At 39.6% G+C, this 22,443-nt stretch overlaps 1 protein-coding gene across 2 annotated transcripts in view; it reads right to left on the bottom strand.

Moving 5' to 3' along the window:
* Window positions 1-588: 588 nt before the first annotated feature.
* The window catches only part of MAST4 (microtubule associated serine/threonine kinase family member 4), a 278,832-nt gene continuing 256,977 nt past the window's right edge, over window positions 589-22,443 (bottom strand). For both annotated transcript variants that reach the window (XM_030467138.1, XM_030467137.1), the window contains 10 exons: window positions 20,413-20,535; window positions 20,070-20,182; window positions 18,182-18,309; window positions 17,856-18,088; window positions 15,610-15,810; window positions 12,712-12,941; window positions 10,804-10,926; window positions 9,220-9,356; window positions 7,750-7,931; window positions 589-6,899 (listed from right to left, as the gene is read on the bottom strand). In XM_030467138.1, the coding sequence (XP_030322998.1) occupies window positions 3,061-6,899; window positions 7,750-7,931; window positions 9,220-9,356; window positions 10,804-10,926; window positions 12,712-12,941; window positions 15,610-15,810; window positions 17,856-18,088; window positions 18,182-18,309; window positions 20,070-20,182; window positions 20,413-20,535 (5,309 nt within the window). In that variant the 3' untranslated portion in view covers window positions 589-3,060. The remainder of the gene's footprint in view (window positions 6,900-7,749; window positions 7,932-9,219; window positions 9,357-10,803; window positions 10,927-12,711; window positions 12,942-15,609; window positions 15,811-17,855; window positions 18,089-18,181; window positions 18,310-20,069; window positions 20,183-20,412; window positions 20,536-22,443) is intronic.

Below are 22,443 nucleotides of genomic sequence, written 5' to 3' on the forward strand. Positions count from 1 at the left end.
ATAGCAAAGCAGGCAATGCAGTTAGATCCAGAGTCAGTCCTTAACTCATGTAATTTCCTTCTCCCTGTGCAGTTCACTGCATCTATTTTATCTTCTATTATGAGAAAAAAAAAAAAAAGAATGGAGATTTTATGATTCAAAAGGTACAGATCTTGAAACTGAAAATATTGCATTTACACATGTTCTAGCGATTTGTTGACTGAAGTCTACCATGAATAACAAAGCCACTAAAAATTGGGCAATTTGAGAACGTACTCAAAATCATACTGACCTGATATAACGAGTGACACTACAAGTTTGGGAGGAAAGATTTAAAAGTCACGTTACAAAATCACTGCTGCTGTCACTGATCATCACCTCCTGCCTACCTACCCAACAGCAGAGCAGTGATTCTAATCTTTACCTGAGACAAGATACTCATCTATGCACATCTTCCTGTTTCCTGACCAAACTGCATTTGCTACAGCAGGCATGTGCCTTAAGGGGTGCACTGAGGAAAAAACCCAACAGCCTGCCCCTGAGAAGAGCAGAGATACACTGTATGTTACAAGGAGTCAATGCAGCTCAAGGATAAAAGCTAACACAAGAGTGTTTCATGCTGAGTTTTTATTTCAATGTTATGCAACTGCATAAGTATAAATAATCGTGTTCAATATACAACAATTATGACATCCATAAGGAGTTTTTTAAAGAAAATAAGACTGCAAACACTTTATTGCACAGACCCTAACAATTTTTTTCTTTCATTTTCTTCTTTTTTTTAATTTTTTTTATTTTATTTTCTGCAAGCTGAGGAATCTACAGCAGGAAGTCTACAAAAGAACACATCCGATCTACAATCACATAAAGACTGACCAAATATAACACAAGCAGGAGGATCTCTAACAGCTCACTGATAAGGTAAACACCAACAAACAAGTACTACATAAACACAAGCTTAAGAACTGTTACACTGCCAAAATGCAAAGAACTTACTTGCCAGAAGTGATAATGAACTATACAAAATATACATAAAAGTATATTTTATGTATGTAAACAAATAGCTAGGTGTGCTTTAAAGGAAACAGAAGAGAATAGCTAAAAAAAATGCAGAAGACTGTAAACTAGGAAATAACTCCCAGACAGAAATGTTATTTTGAAATGCATTAGCATTCGTTTGTAGTAACTGCCAAAGCACAGATGAACTGTAAATGTCAAGACCATTTTATCTTAAAACTGCCCCAAAAATATTTATCTATTGCTCACTAGTTCTTCTGTGAACACATCAAAGGCAAGCACGGATGTTCTTATGCCACATGAAAAATCATGATGTTTGTGATACGATCTTTCCATGACAGGTCTGCTGTAATCCAACTCAGCTAATCAGTGTGATAAAGATTTCCCCAGAAGGAAATGAATTCTGCACTCTATCAGTTCTCATACAGACTTCCAAGTCAAGATTACACTGTGCTTTTATGAGCAATTTTCTAGCTTTTGAGACAGAAAGACAATCTGTAAGCCCTGATGAAACGGGTAGAAGCCTAGCTCTATTGTAGGTACATATAACAAAAATAAGGAGAATTATCATCCTATTGATCCCCATCATTAAAAAAAACATAACTGCAAGGGTATTTTGTAGTGCTTCTGTACATTTTTCAAATTTTACCTTTCATCCTTCAAAACAAGCTAAATACCTCCAAACTAAAACGATCAAACTCTACATGTTCCACAGTATACAAAATTTAAATAAGGCTTAGCAAAAGTAATAAGACAGTCACATTCTAGCACCAAATAGCTCCAACAAGTTCCTTTGTTACAAAATGCTTCTTTTATAATTACAGTAATTTTTTTTTTGCATACAAATAAAAAGATTATGTTATGAAATGTATGGAGCTACTCAATGCATTTAGACATGAATGTGAAACCTGGAATTACTTGCTAAAAACAGCAAGTTAAGTCTACAACATAAGGCCCCAGCTATGTATTAAAATGTATCGGATGTCCTGAAAGTTTCTGAAGATATGATACTGAAACTGCTTTTTTCCTTTTTACCTTACTTGTCATAAAAGAGAAAAAAAGCTACGGCTGTATGAAGCTAACTGTGCAGACCTATATGCCATAACAAGTATTCTCTAAATATAATAAAAACAGGGATCAACATACTAGTACTGCAAATCATGTGCTTATACTTGTGCCTCACTCCGTAAGGGCTTAAATTTAGAAAAGCTTCAAGAAACCTAAGAGAGGATTGCAGCAAAAAATAAGCACACGGTGTGTGCCTGAATCTTGGCCTTGTCTGAGGTGAAGCTCACAGAACACAATCCTACTAGACAAGAACAACCAATTCACCAGAGAACATGACTCTTGCTGGGATGCCCTGATACCCAAGCAGTCCTGCTGGAGCTTCAACTTTACCTACTCTCAGAGACAGACTCTGCAGTAGGGAAATGCAGTTCGGTCCTGTGTTCCATCTGGTGAAGAGGTCAGTCAGGCACAGTACTGTCAAAATGGTATTATTAAAAATACATGTAAAAACTCACAATAAGTCACTGTATTTGTTCTGCACTAGGTTTTTGTTTGTTTTTTTTTTTTTACTTTTAGCTAGGATTTTTAGTAACTAAAAATGTGGCCTGTTTTTGTTTTCCAGTCAGACCAATGCTTGTGCATGTCCATACCAGGTCTAAGTTCTAATAATTTAGTTTTCGTATTTGAGTATGGCAATAAATGGCAAAGCAACTATCTTAAAAAAAGGGAAGAGTAAACAACGCAATCAGCAGCAAAGTATATATGCTACATTCAAACCCCAAACACATTGCTAGGTATTTACAGAGAAAATCTCTTCTTCAACAGCTTCAGCTGTAAAGGTATTTTTGTACAAATACTATATGGTAACAGTTTTACCGGTTACAATTGGAAAGGCATTTTGAAAAAAAGTCCTCTCTTTATATATCCCCTTGTTCTCTCTTCAGTGACATGAAAGATTTGCTGCACAAAGACACGACACAGTGCTGGTTTAAAGGCAGTCCAATATTTTGACATTGTTTCAGCTAGTCTTGGATTCATACCTGCCAGGTCTTGGCCTCAACAGGATTTTTTGTGAGGACTGCTCCGCGAAGCTTCCTTTCCCCGCCGCTGCCGCGCCGAGTCCTTGTCATCAGAAAGCGCGTTAGGGCGGTCAGGTGTGGTTGCTGACCTGGATAAATCTTTGCCTACATTCTGTTTTCTTGAAGCAGACTGCTGAGCCAGAATGGCATCTTTTCCCTTTACATCCACAGTGTTTAAAAGAGACTTTTCTTGATTTCCAGGTTTCCCACCAAGGTTTGAAGCAGGATGGTGGGCTTCTACTACAAGAGCAGCACTGTGCAAGGCCACCAGTGAAACACTTTTAGGCATTTCTGTCTTACTGCTCCCTGCAGAAGAGATGCTTTTCTTACTTAGTTCCTTGCAGGTTGCAAGAAGCTCAGGAGAGCCTGCTCTACCCTTTGCTGAAGATGCATCACTCTTCACCAAAGACAGAACAGATACTTCTTGTTTACATTCAGAGACATTGGCTGAGGAAGTAAGTGTTTTTCCTGGTGTTGCCACCACACAAGTGCTCTGCCCACTGGCGGCTGACCCATGTTTTATTCCAATCTGCTTGTTCGCATCCTCTGTCTGTTTTTGATTACTTTGTCCTTTCCCTTTTGAATCTTGAGAGCTTTTGATACTTGTGGTCGTTTTTTCTGCTCCTTTCCCTCTGGCATCACAGCTTGCAAGGCAAAGGGTAGGCTCTGCTTTCCCACTGTCAAGCTGAACATAAAGTGCGTCAGTGCATATTTTTCCTTCAGGTCTCTTGTCTGCAGTGACGGTATCATTACTAGGACTTCTGTCTGCCTGTTTGCTCAGCAAGAGACAGTCTTTCACAGTGGAAAACTTTGGAGATGTGGTTTGTTTTTCACTGAAGTGAAGTTGCTTTTGATTAGCAGATCCCCCCAGGCCTGCTGGTTCCTGCCTCTGCATCTGCTTGGAACTCTCTGGGCCCGCTGGTACCTGGCTGACAGCAGAGGATTTGAGTATGCTGTCAGGAGTGATGCTGCTCATTTGGATGGTGGTGACTGAGACATCCTCCACACTCACAGGCCTTTCAGCCTGCGCCTGTTCATTGCTCATTTTTCTCAAAGAGCCTGAAACAGAAGAAAGGGGTTCTAGCACATTTTTACTGATATGTCTCCCATCTTTCCGGGAGCTGGTAGACAGCTGAACAATAGTTTCTCTTTCTTTTATGGTTGGAGTGCATGTTTTTTGTGCCAATGTCTGTTTATCCAAGTACTTCGATTTAGAGGAACTCGTATCAGAGACTGGCTTGTGTTTGTTACTGCTGCTTTCAACATAGGTGGCAGTGGGTTTCACATGTTCTTGAACACCTGGGTGAAGATCTACAGCACAGTTTTTGCTTGAGGTGTCTCTCACAGTAGGGGAGCCTGAAGCATTAAGTTGCTGCCGAGGAAGTTGGCTGGACTGCTGTTTCTCAGTAATTTGAAGCCTTATGTCAGTGAGCTGTTTCTGATCTTTCTTTCCCAAATCTTTGGCATTTTCCTTCTGCACAGAGGAAAGCAGTGCAGACTTGTCATTTTTAGTATCACACTCTATTGAGGGCTGCATGGGCCGTCTGGATGGAGGAGCTTCACACTTTGTCTCGGTGGTAACTGTCTTAGACTCACTGAGAACCTTCTGCTTGGTTATGTCCTTTTGCCCAACACTGGTAGCAACACTGCTGTCATCTTTGCCTACCTGTTTCAGTGACTCTCTGCCATCCTTAGTTTGTGCCTTGGGGACAGCTGCCTGCGTTTTAACTTGCATCTGAGGTGGATCAGCAAAATCAGCACAATTTTTTTCATTGCTTTTGGAGCAGCTCGTTATCAGGACATCTGAGGCAGATAACTTCAGAGATGACTCCCTGATCACCTCCACCTTTGCAGGGATAGGCTCACAACTTCTCTGTGCTACAGCTTCTTTGGCAGGCAACTCCTTTTGTACTTGCTTCTCTTTTCCTGAGGATTTTTCAGGAGTACTTTGGACAGCAGAAAGTTTGGAGTGTGTCTGAGTAGTTTTAACATTCTGAGTAACACAAGCCTTTGCCTGCATTGAATTGTCCTTCTGTTTTGAAGGGGAGATGTCCTTCTTTCTGACTACTTCAGTAACAGAGCTACTGTCTTTGGCAGCTGGACTAGAAACCTTTTTCTCTGTCATTGCTTCTACAGCCACAGGGATCACTGGTAGGTCTGGTGAACCCTTGTTTGTTTGCAAAACCTGGGGCTCCAATACATTGGCTTTGCCAGATTTCTGACAGGCCAGTTCAGCCTTTCCACCACTCCCTTGTGGTGCTGAAGGTTTAGGAGATCCCTCATCACTGCTGGTGCTGTGTGCTTCTGGTAGCATGCATGGAGAAAGTTCAGTCTTCGAAGCCTGTGGCCCTGAAAGTAAGGCTATGTCCAGGGTGCCTTCTATTGGCTTCAAACAGGAAACAGACCTCCCATCAAGCTTATATTCTGATGGACTTTTTCTGACAGGAGCCTCAGTGGAAATAAGGGCTGATTTTTCTACACTCATGTCTGCTCGGCTATTCAAGGTCTTGAGAGGAACAAAAGAAACTGAGTTAATCTGAGCAGCATGTGCACTGCTGATAAATGCTCTTCCATCAGCAACTGCAGTGGAGTCTTGCTGTATGCTTATAGGCCTGCCTGTATTAAGTTGAAGGCATTCATGAATATTTGATGTCAATTTGGGCTTTAGCACTGGGCAGACACTGTCATCTTTTTCTTCAATGGACATTTTCTTTCTAAGATAATCAATATTTGCAAGTTTGCCATCAAATTTGACAAATTCTTTTGTTGGTACATTTTTATCTGTGTTTTCTCCCTTTCCATTCAGTGTCCTATCAGAGGACTGAGGTAGCACATCTTGTAGTGTACATGGTGGGGAAGTTATTTTGATGTCATAAGGAATATGACTGTGTTCATTAGGTGGAGGCCCATGACACAACACCTGTGTATCTAAAGCAACACCATCATTTGATCTCAAGTTTGCATTCTTTTGAAGGGTGTCTTTGAGTATACCTCCAGCTGACTGAGTCTCCAAAGAAACAACTTTTGTTTCAAACTGATTTAATCTATCTAATACTTTATGGAATGCTGTTTTGTCTCTTTCTTCCAGTCTTAAGGTATTGGGATTTTCTGGTTCACTGCTAGGTTCATGTATGGCAGGATTTGCTTTTTCAGCAAGATCTTGCTTTTTCATAACTATCTTGACCTTCAGCTTCTCTCTGTCCAGCTCATCAATGGATTCTTGCCTACCTAGTTTTCGGGATATGGGTCGCTTCAAGCAGCCCTGCTCTGCAGGCCTGACACGTGTGAGTGATGGCACATCACATACATTCTCCTCCAAGCTTTGAAGAGTTATTTCCCTTTGGGACAATTCTCTATTCACTTCTTCCTGGGTCACTTCCAGACTGTGTTTGCGTGAACATAAGTGTTTCTTATCACTTCCATAAGAGGGTGCAAGTTTCTCTTCAGACTGGACTCTCTTCAGCAGTGGAGATCGTGGTGGCTCTGCACTCTTTGGTCTAACAATATGCCTTACAATAGTTGGAGGGGAGTGCATTTTGCTAGGAAAAGACTGAGCTATTTTTGTATTTCCAATTGAATGTCCTAGCAGTGGTGATGGAGATCGCTGTGGGGATGTTGGCTGGGGTGTAGGAGAAGGTGTCCGTGCAAGAGGAGACAGAGGAATGCTGCCAGCTGACTTGCGTCTTCCTGATCTGTATCTTTGCCCACCAAGCTTTGGACCCAAGCCGTGAAGAGTGCTGGGTCTTATGTGTCCTGAACCAGCTGGAGAATTGGGAGCACTTGAACTAGGGGAGCTACTCTGTGAAGAGTTAGTACCTACAAAAAGAGCAAACAAGTAAACCAAATAAAAGTAACTTTAGCAAGATTTTTTGAATCTTAGCTAGATGTTCAGTAAGACAGAATTTTCACTGGTCCTGAAGGCCCATGTGCCACCTGCTGACACAATGTTCCAAAATTTTGAAGGTTTTGAGTGACTGGGCTGTAAGCCCCTCACCATTCCCACTATATTGCTGTTTCTCCCTTTCCCCTTCTGTTCCTTTGTCCTCTAAATTACCACTTCCTTCTACTTTAAATAAAAGACCTAATGCTTTTTGCCACTTCAAAGCAATGATCAAAGCTTTCAAAGTAATTTAACCTTGCCAATGGATTGTACAATAGCAGTCACTTGCAGTAGACACAAAAAGCCGTGACACAAATAAAACAGAAAAAACAGGCAGGTTTTTTTAGAAGCCAGATGATACATATTTTGGCATCCAGCCAATAGTTTCAGCAATAAATATACATTATCAGTGCCCATGCTACTTCCATTAAGTAGCAACTTCCTCCTCAGTTTCATTCTTCTAACAATCAGCCTCTCCTAGGAAAGATTCTACCTTCTACTCCATACCTAGATTGTTTATTACTTAGCTTATAGCCACTGGAGTTGAATTTAAATCTTGTGGCAAACATAGCAGACAGCTCCCTTCTAGGTGCTTTTGTATCACGAAAACACATTTGGTTTTGCATCAGCAGTCTTTTTCCCTCTTCCAGACAGACAACAGCTATGCAATTATTATGCTTGTCAGAGCTGTCTACTCCTAACAGACTGTAACAGATCTAGGAGAGTAACACATAAAACAATACACTTCAAACACTTTTCCTCTTGCCTCCACTCCTTCACACTTACCAGATGGAAAATCAGGAGTAGAGCGGTAGCTTGGGGTAGGTGATCTAGGAGACAAACTGTGGGTTGGAGACCCAGGCAAGCTCTCCCCTGAGGAAAGTGATCGGTTCAGGCAGGAGAAACTTTTGCTGGTGTGAAGAAGAGGAGAGGGTTGCTTGGCCAGCTTTCTGAAGAGAGATCTTCTCCTAGAATGAGAAGAGCACAGAATTAATAAAAAATTATGATGTACAGAAGATACTATTAAGACAGGCAAAACTCTTGCAACCTATGATTATCCTCAGAAAAGCAAATATTAAATCTATGTTCACATGAAAATAAACCACACTGAAAAGCATGAAGTTTAGAAAATATCCAGATTTTCTAACAGGTCAGATATATATAGGGTAGCTAAATTCACCTGTACTAAAGTTCAGTCACTGTATTCCAAAAGAACAGTTAACTCCTTATGAGTATGAATCTTTGTTTTCCTAATTTAAGAGCCCACCAAAACTGAAGTACTAGTGCAGTACTAGTGAGGTGTTTAGAAAATACATATAATTTTATAATCGAACTAAAAATTCCCATATTCTTAGTCCTAATGTTTAATTAAACACATGCAAAAAGATATACTTAAATTAAATTAGGATGCTAAATCAATTATCCACTTTCAGCCTCACAGCTGTGTGTGCATGATGGAAAATTCTTGGGGATTATTTTAACAAATCTAGTTTAGCTGAAACGGGATTGCAAGAACATGTTCCAATCATAGTCTCATAGAGAAGGCAAAAAAAGATGCAGAAGACAAGAGAGAGAACTGTCTTATTATGTGATATGGATTCAATGGGTGGACCACTCAATGGATAAGGAACTGGCTTATGAATGACATTCAAAGATTTCTGATCAAGACCTCGATTTCAAAATGGAGACCAGTCACGAGTGGTGTTCCTCAAGGGCCAGTATTCGCAGCAGTGCTGTTTTACATCATTGTTGGTGACACTGAGAGTGGAATTAAGTACATCCTCAGCAAGTTTGTTGACAACACCAAACTGTGTGGTGAGGTCAACAGGCAGGAGGGAAAGGATGGCATTCAGAGGAACCTTGACTTGAGAGGTTTGAGAGGCATTAAGTTTTTGCATGGACATGTAAGTGAGAGGACAAGGGGCTGTGGTTTAAAACTTGAAGAGGGGATACCTAGATTAGATTATTAGAAGGAAATTCTATACTATGAGGGTGGTGAGACACAGACCTGGGTTGCCTAGGGAAGTTGTGGATATCCCATTCCTGGAAGGGTTCAAGGCCAGGTTGGATGGGGCTTGGAGCAACCCAGCCTAGTCTGAGGTGTTCCTGCCCCTGCAGGGTGTTGGGATGAGATGATCTTTAAGGTCCCTTCCAACCCAGACTATTCTATGATTGACTCCGTATTTTAAATTAATTGTTATGTGTACACACACACACAGGAAAACAGATGCACCATGAAATAAAAGGGTTACTCACCTCTCCAGACCCTCTTTCTTCTTGGTTTTCTTACTGCGTCTGACCATTCGGCTCCTGTAACTGTTCCGCCTGGCAGGTCCTGTCTTGATAGAAGTGTTTTCAAAAGGAGTAGTTGTTACGGAGACTTTGTTACCACTCTGCCAAAATGGAAGATGAAAGTTTAGGTGTAAGACAAGGTGATTTTGCCTTAAACTGACGCTACACCACAAACACAAAGGCAGTGAGACAGAACTCCAGCATCAGAGTAACAGCTGGCAGAGTAGGAAGCCCATACAGAGGTTTCCAGGCTAATTTGTCAGATAAATGATGAATGGAAAATTCTGAAATCTTGCCCAATTGCCTAAAATGCCTCCACTCCAGCTTCAGGAGAAGGTCATGTTCCAGTAATTTTAGCTAGACAGGAGGAGACCAAGGATTGACCAAGACTGCAATTTTCAAGATGAATCTTCTGCAGAATATATTTTTCCCATAAAGAACAGCTTCCACTGTGCACTGGTTCATTCACTAGCCATTCCTGCTCAGAATATCAGCTTTTCAGGACTATTTGCATGAACTGATGATTCAATAAGCCATGACAATTATGTTCTAAAAATCCGTAACTCCTTCACAGCACTGTATACCACTATGAAGAACTTCCTTTCAAAGCAATTCCAATAGTCCAAAATTAATTTATGACACAGAACATTTGGATAAACACTAATCTCTCCTTTTGAGTTTCCTGCTCTAAGTAGTGTGAATGTTTGTCATGCTACTCTTTTTAAATTTTTTTCATGACACAAAAAACAACTGCACATGCAGAACTGCCTAAAATTACAGAATTTTCTCTTACACATTCTTGCAAAATTGGAAAAACTGTAACTTCTTCTGTTTTCAGAGAATGAAAATTAAGACATACAGAAAACTATATTTTGCATTTTTCCTCACCTCTCTATATTTCCCCATTACTTCACTGTTCTTCAATCATCTTTTATAACTGACTACCTCTTTTGGCAATCAAAGCTCTGCATGTTACACCATGAATTGCTAACTTTCCAGGAAGTAAATATACGGTGGTACAAAAATTCTGACTTATGTTGGTCTCTGCTGACAAAATTACATAAAAACTGCATAATGGTAAGCTACTGTGAAAAGCTAAGGCACTACCATTCATTAAAAACAAGTTGAGTCTTTTGTTTGTTTTTGAAGAAAAGCATATCTATAATTTTCTAGTAGGATTGATATCAGAAAACTGTAAGAAAAAATGTTATAGGAATTGATCAAAAAAAGTACAGCTGCAGGATCAGAACTTCATTAGGCAAACAAAGCTCTGTAGGATGTGCCTGCCTATGTACAATATAAAAAATATTTGAGACAGAGACACAGTGTCAGTGCCTTGAATGTACTTCAGCTGTCTCAGCAGCAATGCCAGTTTAGTGCAGAGAAACTAAAATATGGATATATGGAGTCACTGGCTTTTCTACAGATCTGTGCAATAGCAGCTTAAGAGTTTGTACTTGTGCAACCACAAAAACTGATTAAAACAAAACCCCTCAATCCCTGGTGAAAACAGCAAGTGCTTTTGCATCCCAGCTGTCCAAGAGCTACCTTTAACAGCAACTCAATGACTTCTGTATGAACAAGACCATGCACGGGCTCTCCATTGATGTGAGTAATCAGGTCTCCAGCTTTTAAACCCGCCTGGTAAGCCGCACCTCCTTCTTCCACGTTCTGAAAGTCAGAGACAAGGAGAATATACACAAAATGTACTTCTGTTTAACCTTCATCCTTTCAAGAGTAGGCTTTGTTTAATGAACAATTCCTGTGAAATGAGTTGGCAATGAAGTATATAGTAAGTATCTAAAGGAAGAAAGCAAGTAAAATCAGACCAGCCCTTTCGCCATCAGCTATTCACTCCAACTTCATACTTAAACCAGACCTGCAAGGGCTTTAAAAGCTCACTGAAACACAGACAAGTATTTAAGTAAGCTTTGTATAGCAGGGAAGTTTTTTATGTATGGGATAAATGAGGGGTGATTCACTCTCCATGGCAAAATTTTATAATAGAATGAAAATTTTAAGAATCTGATGCTGAGAAAAACTGATGTAATTAAGGCAGTGATCATAATCCAATACCCTAATCATGACAAAAATTCTTAATAGCACCATATAGTTAAGGACTATTTTAACTTGGTTCACATTCACTACGGTGCCTGCTAGAGGGAACAGTGGATCAAAAAGGTGATGAAGGACCAAACCAAACTGAATTGCAAATTATTGTAGAGGTGGCTTAAATAATTCATTATATTTTAAAATGAGTTCTGAAGAATTTTAAGTCATACAGATGGTACTAAAGGCTACACAGGCCACAGTGCTTACAGAGCCATCTACAGTATTTTCAAAAAAGCCAAGGCTTCACTTTCACTGCTATGTACCATTTTTTCCTTTCCTTTCACTGCAGTCATGCTGTATTAGTGGCAAGAAAACGATTTTTAAAAAAAATTATTCCATTATCAATGAAATGTACCCCAATCTCCACATCCAATAGTCTTGATGGTCTGAGAGGTAAACAACATGAATGAAAAATGACTAATGCACTACCACATCAATAGCATTGCTACTTCAAAACCTACAATATATATTTAAAACAAAGCACTGTACAAAACTTCGAAGTTTTATGGGTACGTGTAATCAATTTTTAAAAAAATATTTTAAGGCAGTTGAAACATTTTACTTAATATACACAACATTTATGTATGTATAATTATTTAATATATAATCTTTTTATCAATATAGGTTGAAAAAACACACAAATACATAGTTATTTTTCAATTAAGAAGGTTGATAACCAGTGAAATACAAGAACAGACATCTTTTCCTTTAGCCAGTCTTCATTCAAGTTAGCAGCAAAGGATGAAAAACAGATGATTTATTCAAGACAGTCTTTTTTTCCTGCGCCATATAATCCTCAAAGGTATTTACAGTTCCAAATGATTTGCACATTTCTACACAAGAGAAAGCCAGTGTTTGAATTCAGCCTACTGGTGTCTAGTAAAATACTATTGACTTTCCTGAATTCCTTAACTGATGCTGTTTAATGAACTCTGTGTGAACAGAAATTGTCAAAATCTCTAATCTCAAGTTTTGCAGATCCTGCCTTCAGTCAAAGAAAGGCTGCACTAACTCTTTTTTTTTCCTCCTGAACTACATTGCTTTGAACTTAGATAATAGCTATTCACAAATGTCAAACTTCCCAAAAACAAAAGTGACATATGCAGGAAGTCAACATCATATGTAGGTAACAACTTCTGCCAAAGGTGGCTTGTGTTCTTCCTACAGAGAACACTGGTCTTTTGTACAGACACAAATTTCTAAGAAAATTCTAAGAATACTGTCTGGAACAACATCATAATTTACACAGTAAATGTCAACAAACAGATACCACAGGTACAAAAATCTAAGAGAAATGTACCATTACAGTTTTCTGTGGCTAAACAGAAAACTGCAGTATCTTACCCAAACAATATGGTGCACGGTGTAGATATCGCTGTCTCCCACGTAAACTCTGATTGCTCGGATGGTGAAGCCAAACTTTTTTCCTGAACTATGAATTACTATCGGTTGATGTGGACTTGCAGCAGCAATTGATGAATCACGGCTGGGAGATGAATCTCGAGAGGATGAAGGATCAGATGAAAGGGAATGTGGAGACATAGGACTTCCCAAAGGAGAAACACCAAACACATCTGGAAGAAAAAAAATCCATATTAAGAGTACGTTCTGAGAACACACAAATACAGATGCAGAACAGGGGATTTGCTTAGTTTTATGACACCTGTTTGTCAAAACAGACCACTGTCTGCAGAAAGGCTCTTCCCTCCACAGTGTTACCAAGAATTTAAACAAACAGGCAAGTACCAGTACTAAATGTCTCTCCCTGTAGCATGAACTGAATTTTATAAAGCAAGGACTAAATTAGATGAAGATTGTTTTGGTGATTTGTATATAGAAGACACATTCATTGCTAACTATGAAAGAACAATTCTCAGTCTCTTCCTAACAATCACTTATGGAAAGAATATCAAAGATTTTGGTAGCAGATGTTACTCTGAGTATGCCTGAAACCACCCCTTATTCATCCAGTAGTGCCATACAAGCATTAGTTCAGGGTTTTATTTATTTTGTTTCAGATATATGTATATAGATAAAGATTATTAATTAAATCTTGATATCTAGTTGGTACAGAGGACAGTACTCAATGCTTGTACCAAGCCTCCATTTCTACACTCTGCCACATCATGTAAGACCACAAGAATTTCTTGCAACAAAAATACCAATTAAACTTTGTTCTATTTGTTTGAAAGCACTATGTGCTTGTGCAAAGGTAAACACAATTGCAGCAGCATAAAACACACTTTTGTGACTGTAACAGGGTGATAGCTCTCTATATGAAGTCAGCCCAGAAAGATTCAATGTCTGGTGACTGTGCCAGGCTGTGTCATGCAAGCTTGACACATGCACAATAGGGTTTGACAGCAGAGACCCTCCCTCCTTGGATGCAAGTCACCAGACGCTCCCAGAAATAGAGATCACTTTGTGAGTTGAAATCCCACAGAACAGCCACGCCCTGAGGGGGCTGCTGTCACTGTCACCTTCTTGCTCTGAAACATGCCCAGAATCTCTACCCTTTGCTTTCTGCTGCATGTGGGACACATCCTGTGACACTGGCCACTTATTGCTGTAATTAAGTTTATGGGTAACCATGAATCAGACAGGATTTTTTACAGTATTAGCTAACATACAAACTTAGTTGATAAAGATATAATGAAAAAATCTCTAGGTTTAGGCAAAGATAACCTTGGATTTTACAGAATGATGCTGAGATTAAATTGAAAGAAAACTGCTATTTAATAAGCACAGAAACTTAATCTACATCAGCTCTGAACTAAGTGATTCTTACTTGACAGCTATGAAAGAACTATTAGGATACAAACTGATGAATAAATAGGTGCCATTTGGCTGTGTAATTACCTCTGTGTATATCATCTTCATGTGATAGCTAATTTCAGTAATTAGCACACACTACAGGCCCTCTCCAAGCTAAAAAATAACCATGGTGTTAACTGTTACAAGTGGTATACCAAGAAAAACATGACATTTGGGACAAATATTTTTAAGAAAAGATGCTACACAAGGAAAAAACTTAAGAGTACTGTGTGCAAGCCAGTTGCAATTTTCAGTACTTTGTAAAAATGAAGTCATCTTCACCCCTTTTACGCAATCATTCACATTTGGGCAGCATCACAGAAATGCTAAGCATTCCTTTCATAGTCACCTAGCTGTCCTCATTAAAGCAGGAGTATAATACTCCTCTTTACCTGAAACTAAACGTTTACCTCATTGAAAAATCCTCGTAGTAAGCTGCTAGAATTACAGGTACTGCATAGGAAGTCTATCTTTAAATTTGTGAAGGAAGAGTGGAAATCATGATGCGAAGGAGAAATTCCTGCAATAACAGGGACCATATAGAGCTTTCACTTTCCTGAGGTCTCCAAAACACATGCACACTAGACCTGGATTTGGACACCAAGGTAATAAGGAGCACACAGGACACATTTACTTCACAATCCAGAGACAGGTGAAGTCCAAGAGAGGAGCCAGACCCAATTCTTCAACACTGTATAATTCTCTACTTTCTTGAGGACTGAAAACAGCCTGTGTTGAAATTACTGTCAAAGCCACATTTGAACATATCAAGCAAGTGCAGGGTTATGCTACCAGATCAGCAGATACTTAAATATTACACCTGAGGTCTAAAAACATATGCCCAGTGTGCAAACTGAAGACATAATCCCACTTCTGGAAAAAATCCCTCAAAATTTGAGAAACTTGGACTTTCTTAATCTGGAAACACTCACTGTTATGCTTCCTCACTTACGTAAGTGGAACCTACATGCTATTTTTACTTCTGTGATACTTCTCTATGGCTTATCACCACCTTTCCTTATGGAAGATGGGAGTGAACTAGTAAAGCTGAATGTGCTGCTGTAACAATCAAGTATTCTTGGAAACATACATAATGAGCTACTTAAAACTTAAGCTACACCTCTACTGTAGCATCCTAGAGCAGGTCAAGGACCAAAACTTGTGTCCTGCTGTGCACACACACAGTCCAACACAAGGCAGTTCCACCAAAGCTACATTTTTGCCTGCCAGAGAAAGTTCTTCACTTGTAATGTGACCACTGTAACTTGCAAAAAAAGATCAGATTATCTAGTAATGCATGCAAAAAACAAGAGCAACAAAAAAGCATAAGAAAGAATCCATCCTGGGCTCTCCAAAATCTTGCATTTCCATCATAAACCAAGAAGTTTGAACAAATCATAACATTTCAAACAAAAAATTTATCTTTACCTCCTGGGATCATGAGGGACAAAGCACTTGCAGAAAGGGACTTTGTAACTTTCCCAGAGATCTTCTTTTTCTCCGTGCTTTCTAATCGCTGACGAGCCATGTGAGATGCAACTTCACTGGGAGGCTTTGAAGAGTTATCTGTACTGTCCACACTCTCACTTCTTCCATTTATCTGATCTAAGTGCTCTGAAAAACTGCCAACTGTACAAAGAAGAAGAGATAAACACATTGAGGGAAAACAGGGGGTTAGGGAGAGGAAACAGTACAATTTTGAGATAGGATTTTTTTTTTTTCTGTTACATTACAGAAATTTGAGTAATTGTCCTGGTTTGGGCCAGGATAAAGGTGATTTTCTGTTTTGTACTTTTACTTTTAGTTAAGTCTCTCTGAAATTAACAGTAAGTTTCTCAGATAGTGTGTGCTTCTAGGATTGATAACACTTGATGTTTATTGTTACTGCTAGAGACTGGTATGCAGAGCCAAGGACACTGCTCAGCTCTGAGGAAAACATTTTACCGTCCAGGAGGATACAGAGGTCCCACCTGAACCCTCCTTTGGGGAGGAACAGACAAGATAGATGCCAGAATTGACCAAACAGAGTATTCCATCCCATATACGTCACACTCAGTATAAATTTGAGGCATCACGAGGGCCGAGCCAGATCTTTTCCTGATTTCCTGCTTCCCTTCCTTCACCCGGCATCCTGGAAGGATCCCGTCCGTTCGTTTGCCTGTGCTCCTGATCCGTGCCAGCCCATATCTGTGTGTTCCTGCCTCCGGTTCCCGACTGCTGCCGACTCCAGGAGTCCAGCCTGGACTTTCCCAGGGCTGCCCTACAGCCTCGGTGGTGACGTGAGAGTTATTGGGGGAAAGGGGGAGGAATGTGGTTTCCATTTTCCTGTATATTTGTATATATTTAGTAATTTTACCTATTTATCACTACTGTTTCATTAAAGTTTTGTAGTTTAGTTTCCAACCCATAAGTTTCTCTCCCTTATTCTCTCTCCTTTCCCTATCAAGGAGAGAGAGATTAATAGAGAGCGTCTGTTATTCGGTTTAATCGCCGGGCCAGTGTTAAACCGTGACAGTAATTTTTCCAGATTCCTGTAATGCATAAAATTTAACAGAACTAATTGAAGCAAAAGATTCTGGCAGTCACTGACTAAAGTAAAGCAAGAAACAAAAGCTGAAACAAGTCTGGTACCTCCATATACAGCACTCACCGTAAAAAACTTTATTATACATTTATTTTTCATGTGAACTCTTCCTAAAGTAAATGAAAGTCTCCAGGCCTAGACAAGTCGCTATCAGCAACTTTTCACAGATCATTAAAACAGGAATTATATGTATTTTTTTAATTATTACAGTTTGCTTTTTTTGTTTGGATTGTTTTCTACAACAAGAAAAAAGAAATGCAGCACCGCAGTGAGGTACAAAGGAAAAATAAGCCAAAGACAGGTAAATGTGGAGAGAAGGTAACCTATATATGGACAAACATGAGACTGATATGGGTCTAGGTCTGTGTTAAGTGTCAGGTCTTCCAACAATTACACAAAACTTTGCCCTAAAAGTGAGAAATCAGAAAGACAATATGGACCTGCATCCTATTGAAATGCATGCAAACACTGTAGTTGGGAGAGGGATGCATTAATGAAATAAATTATTAAAGTAGCAAGTGGTTTACAACACTCCTTGCTAGATTCCTAATGACAAAAGTGACTCCCACAGGTCAAAGACAGCCCTGTCAATTCTGAAAAGGGTACATCGTTGAGATGTCTGAATTAGAAACACAAAATGGTACAGCAGAGATTATCAGAAATTAGCAATACAAATCAGTTGGAATGACTCCAAGGTGATCAAAAGATCACTAACTTCAGTGAGGGCAGATATAAAAATGGTGTTTTAAGTGCTCAAGGGATCTACAACTTCTTTTCTCAACAGAATGATCTTGCAAATTGCAAAACAGAATGATCTTGCTCTACAGTCAAGTCACCATTTCATTCATGTGCCTAGCAGCTCTCTAGAGTCAGTGGGGCAACACTAAATGTTGACATTTCCAAATCATTTCCCATACATATTTTCAAAACATTTAATTAGTCTACACCTAAACTACACTCCTCTTGGGATAGCTTTTTTAAAAGCAGATCTGTAATACCAAACTTCTAAATTCATGAATGCTACTGCTAAACAAAGAAGGTCAACAACTGTTTCTAATGCCATCAGTCAAGAGACCCAACTGTGAATTACCTGATAGTGTGGAGCTGCTGATCGTGCTTGCTGGAGTGGTTACTTCAGGTTCATCTTGTGCTATTTCCTCCTTCACAACCACAGGCTTTTCCTGCTCCTCCCGGGGTCCCACCAAGCCAGTGGAATCATCCCCTTCTCCTTCAGCTGATATAGCCAACTTCGGAAGCAAACCAGAACTGTGTTGCTGTCTGCTACTCTCAGTGTCAGAGGAGAGGGATGCAGAAACTTGTTGTCTGCATTAAAAATAAGCAAACTCTCATGAAGTTGCTGAGATGAGGAGGCCTGCTAGCAGACATGGCCCACTTCCAGCACTTCCTTCTACTTACATTTCAGAATATTCAGAACTCCAGCTTAAAGATTCCACAGAAGGCAAAGTTACACTTTTTGTTTTTTCTCCTGCATCTTCTTTTTCTTCACCTTGTGTCTGAATGACTTTATCTATGCTGCTAAAAACCTAATACAGACAAAAAGAATCAAAAAACCTCAACTCATCACTGATGTATTTGATATGAAAAGTTACACAGGAAAACATGTTTCCATCTGTACTTCAAATGCTTATGCAGCATTTCAGAGTGCAAACTTCAAACTTCTTGAGCTTTTTTGAATTTTCAAGACTTTATGTTTTAAAAATGCTTTCTTAGCTCCTCACATACAGGGTCACCATCTCCTCTCATTATGAATTCAACAGCTTTCTCTCCATTTCACTTTGTGTACCAACAGAGTACATACAACATTCACAGCCTGAGGCCTTTGAGTCACTGGATCAATGTGCACCCTTACATCAAGGTAAAAAAACAGGCCTAACTATAAGGTACTGACTTAGTATCTACCAGTCAGATGTCTAAAGCAGAAAAATTAATCTGAATTGACTTTGAAGTTAAGAATACATTACTTGGGTAAAGGATTTAGAAAAAAAATACTATCAGTAGAAGTCTGTCATTTGATTAGCTGACAACAGCACACAGTCAGCTGGGTATTCCATAGTCTCAGAGGGACAGCTAGAGATGCAAGACATTATGCCATAAACAAACCAAACCACTACTGTGGTACAGAGCTTTCAAAAGGACAGGACTTCCCAGAATCACAGAATGAGGTTGAAAGGGACCTTTGCAGGCCGTGCTGTCCAATGCCTCTGCTCAAGCAGAGTCACCAAAGATGGCTGACCAGGACTTGTCTTCTGAAGATATCTAAGGATTAAGACTCCAAGACTTCTTCAGACAATCTGTGCCAGTGTTAGAACACCCTCACAATAAACAAAATATTCCCTATCTTCAGATATAAATTCCTGTGTTTCAGTTTGTGTCTAATCTCTCTCATCCACCTCTTCTCCAAAGAGACAGTAACTGAATCCTTTACCAGTAAAGGATAAATGTACCACCAAGTAAAATAAGGAGTATACATACACATAAGATACACAAAAAATACACACACAGACTTTCCAAAGACCTTTAAACAGTTCCTGAAGTAGTGTCAAGAAACTTTTCAAAGAGAAAGCTTTTGAAAATCACTACTGGATACTATGTTAAGACTAAAACCACACTCATTAGGCATTCCACTTCAATTGTTTTCTGGCCATTTAACCTCCACTGTATTTCCTGATAATGTCCACTCTGGTCCTCCTGGCATCCCTTGTACAGCAATACATAGGATCTCACCTCAACTACCAGAATACACTACCCTTTGGACAGTCAGATTCACCTTCAATTCACCTTATTCAAATCACTCCATTAAATCAACATTGTTCCTTCATCAAATCACATTAACAATTACTTTGCTTTTTCCTTTTAGTCTAATGTCATTTAGTAAATAACTATTATGTGTTAGTATATTAATCTTTGTTGTACCATTGCCTGCAAGATATGTAGGACACAACTGCAGCAATATTCAAACTAGATAAAAGGAAACCAGCATAAAGAACATACATTAGTATTTAACAGAATAGTTTCCCTAAATTTCTCTTACGCCACCATTAATTTTCCAAAGAAGATATCAACCTATTTTATAATTTTCTATTGCCTTAAGGATTCAAGAAATAACTTTCCTACAGAATCTTCCAGTGTTTTAGTAGTAATAATTTCATTCTGGCTCTGTTTTAGTTAATCTTTCTTAAACAATGCCCTATACACTTCTTCTGTACCTAACATTTCCAAACCCTTTAAAAGTAGCAAAGCATTTACAAAAACAATACATACTAACATTACAGTTTTTACTCACTTTGGAAAATCTGTGTGAACACGAGGAAAACTGCCTTATCTCCAAATTAAAGTCTTCATCATTGGTATCATCCTCTTCCTCAGTTTCCATATGGTGATATTTCTCAGAACGAGCTAGACAAGGGAAATTTATCAGGAAGAATGGATACCAAGCTTTAATATTAACTAAAAGCATACTTATATTTGTAAGATTATTTCTGCTGAAATGTCAAACCACAAGTGAAATTGCACAGCTGCCAGTAGTTCTGACAAAGGAAATTTTCTAAGCAGTGAGCAAAAGTGAAAGGCAGTGATTTTTTAAACAAGGCGTTCATCACAGTTTTTAAATACCATCAGACACCTACTGTCAAAATAGCTTGTGTCATCTTCAGACTCCAACTGTGGAATAAATTCCGCTTTCTGCCTCAACAGACTATTCCAGTCCAGGTTCCTGAAGAATTTATGCTGCTTTACTTCATATGCACCACCTGGGGGAGCCAGAGAAACACACTGAGCAAATTATACTTTGATACTAAGTGTTAACTAAAACACTGGTCAAGAAGTGCAAATTATCATGGAAACGCATAGTCACCATTGAAGGCAGGAACATCTATTCTTTTCCATGAGAACCTCCTAAACCTGTCAGACCACCTCCCTGCTCCTCTTTCATTGTTGCCACTTATTTAATAGTCGTGGCATTGCTTTATCATCTTCCACCTTGTAAAGTTTTTATTTTTCCAAATACATTAATTATCATCTATCAGCTACACATTAGTCAGAAGCATCAAATATAGCAGTAGTAATCAAAACATAAACATGTGCAGTAGATAAGTAAGTACAAGTTCAAAAATAATGAAGAACAATCAACAGTATCTCACTGTAAATACCATTGTTGGCCAGGAGCTCCTTTTGGTGTTTTACAGCAGTAATACACAGTACTATAAGAAATACCTTATCATTCAGCTTGTTATTGATTACTGCCTACTAGTTATAGTGAGTGCTCCACAATTACAGTAGCTTCAGGTCAAGATACAGCTGTAAAAATGCAATCAATTACTGCAATCTTTGTCCCAGGGGAGGATAAATGTAATTTTAAGCATAGAAGTAATTCTAAAAACTGAACAGGTAACTTGCAGCAGCAATAGGAACTGCCAACTTGATTGCATTGGGTTTGCATGGCAAGGTTTTGGTAGCAGGTGGGCTGCAGAGGTGACTTCTGGAAGTTGCCCCAGTGTAGAAAGAGCCAGTTCCACTGCTCCAAGACAGACCAACCCCTGGCCAAGGCTGAGCAACCATCACTGTCACCTCTGGGACGATAAAAGGATGAAAGGGGAAAAAATTCCTGAACAAGGGCAGCCAGGAGAGATGGGTGAAGATACATGAGAGAAACAACTCTTTAGACACCAAGGTCAGTAAAGTAGAGGGAGGAGCTGTTCCTGGCACTGAAGCAAAGATTCCCCTGCAGACCCTTGTTAAGATCATGGTGAGGCAAGTTGTCCCTCTGCAGTCCATGGAGGTCCATGGTGGAGCAGATATCCACTCACATCCTTGGAAGGACCCCAACCTGGCACAGGTGAATGTGTCTGAAGAAGACTGTGACCCCATAGAGAACCTACACTGGAAAAGGTTCCTCACAGGACCTGTGACTCCATGGAGAGGACCTCACACTGGAACAAGGTTGCTGGCAGGACCTGCGACCCCATGGGGAATCCCACACTGGAGCAATCTGTTCCTGAAGGACCGAACTCTGAGGAAAGGAGCCACACTGGAGAAGTTTCTGGAGGACTGTCTCTCATGGGAGGGACCAGACGCTGGAAAAAGGGAAGTGCATGAGGAGGAAGCAGCAGTGGAGACGTATTACGGAGTGACCACAGCACCCATTCCCTGTCCCACTGCACTATTCAGCAGGAGAAGGCAGAGAAAATTCAGAGTTAGGTTGAGTCCAGGAAGAAGGCAGGGACAGGGGGATGCTGCCACCAGATTTGTTCCTATTTCTTATTTTCCTATTATGTTGTTAACTGGCAATAAATTATTTCACTACTACGAGTCTATTTTGCTTGTAACAGTAACTAATGAATAATCTCTCTGTCCTTATCTCAACCCATAAGGACCTGATCCTATTTTCTTCCCCTGTCCATCTGAGAAGGGGGAGTGACAGAACGGCATGGTGAGCACCTGGAAGCAAAGGTCTACCCACCACATGGATAGTGTGACAAATTCCCTATGTCAAGGCTAAGTCAGGAAAGAGCCATAGAAAATGTGTGGAGACTCCAGGACTGGTCTCTAATTCAGTGTCAAGATTCCTAGGTTAGGTTCCTTGCTCTTCTAATTGCACCAGAGAAAAACTCATAAAAGCCAAATATTCTCAAAGGAAACCAAAATCACACCTCATTTTA

The sequence above is a fragment of the Calypte anna genome, chromosome Z (assembly GCF_003957555.1).
Source record: "Calypte anna isolate BGI_N300 chromosome Z, bCalAnn1_v1.p, whole genome shotgun sequence".
NCBI classification, from domain to species: Eukaryota; Metazoa; Chordata; class Aves; order Apodiformes; family Trochilidae; genus Calypte; species Calypte anna.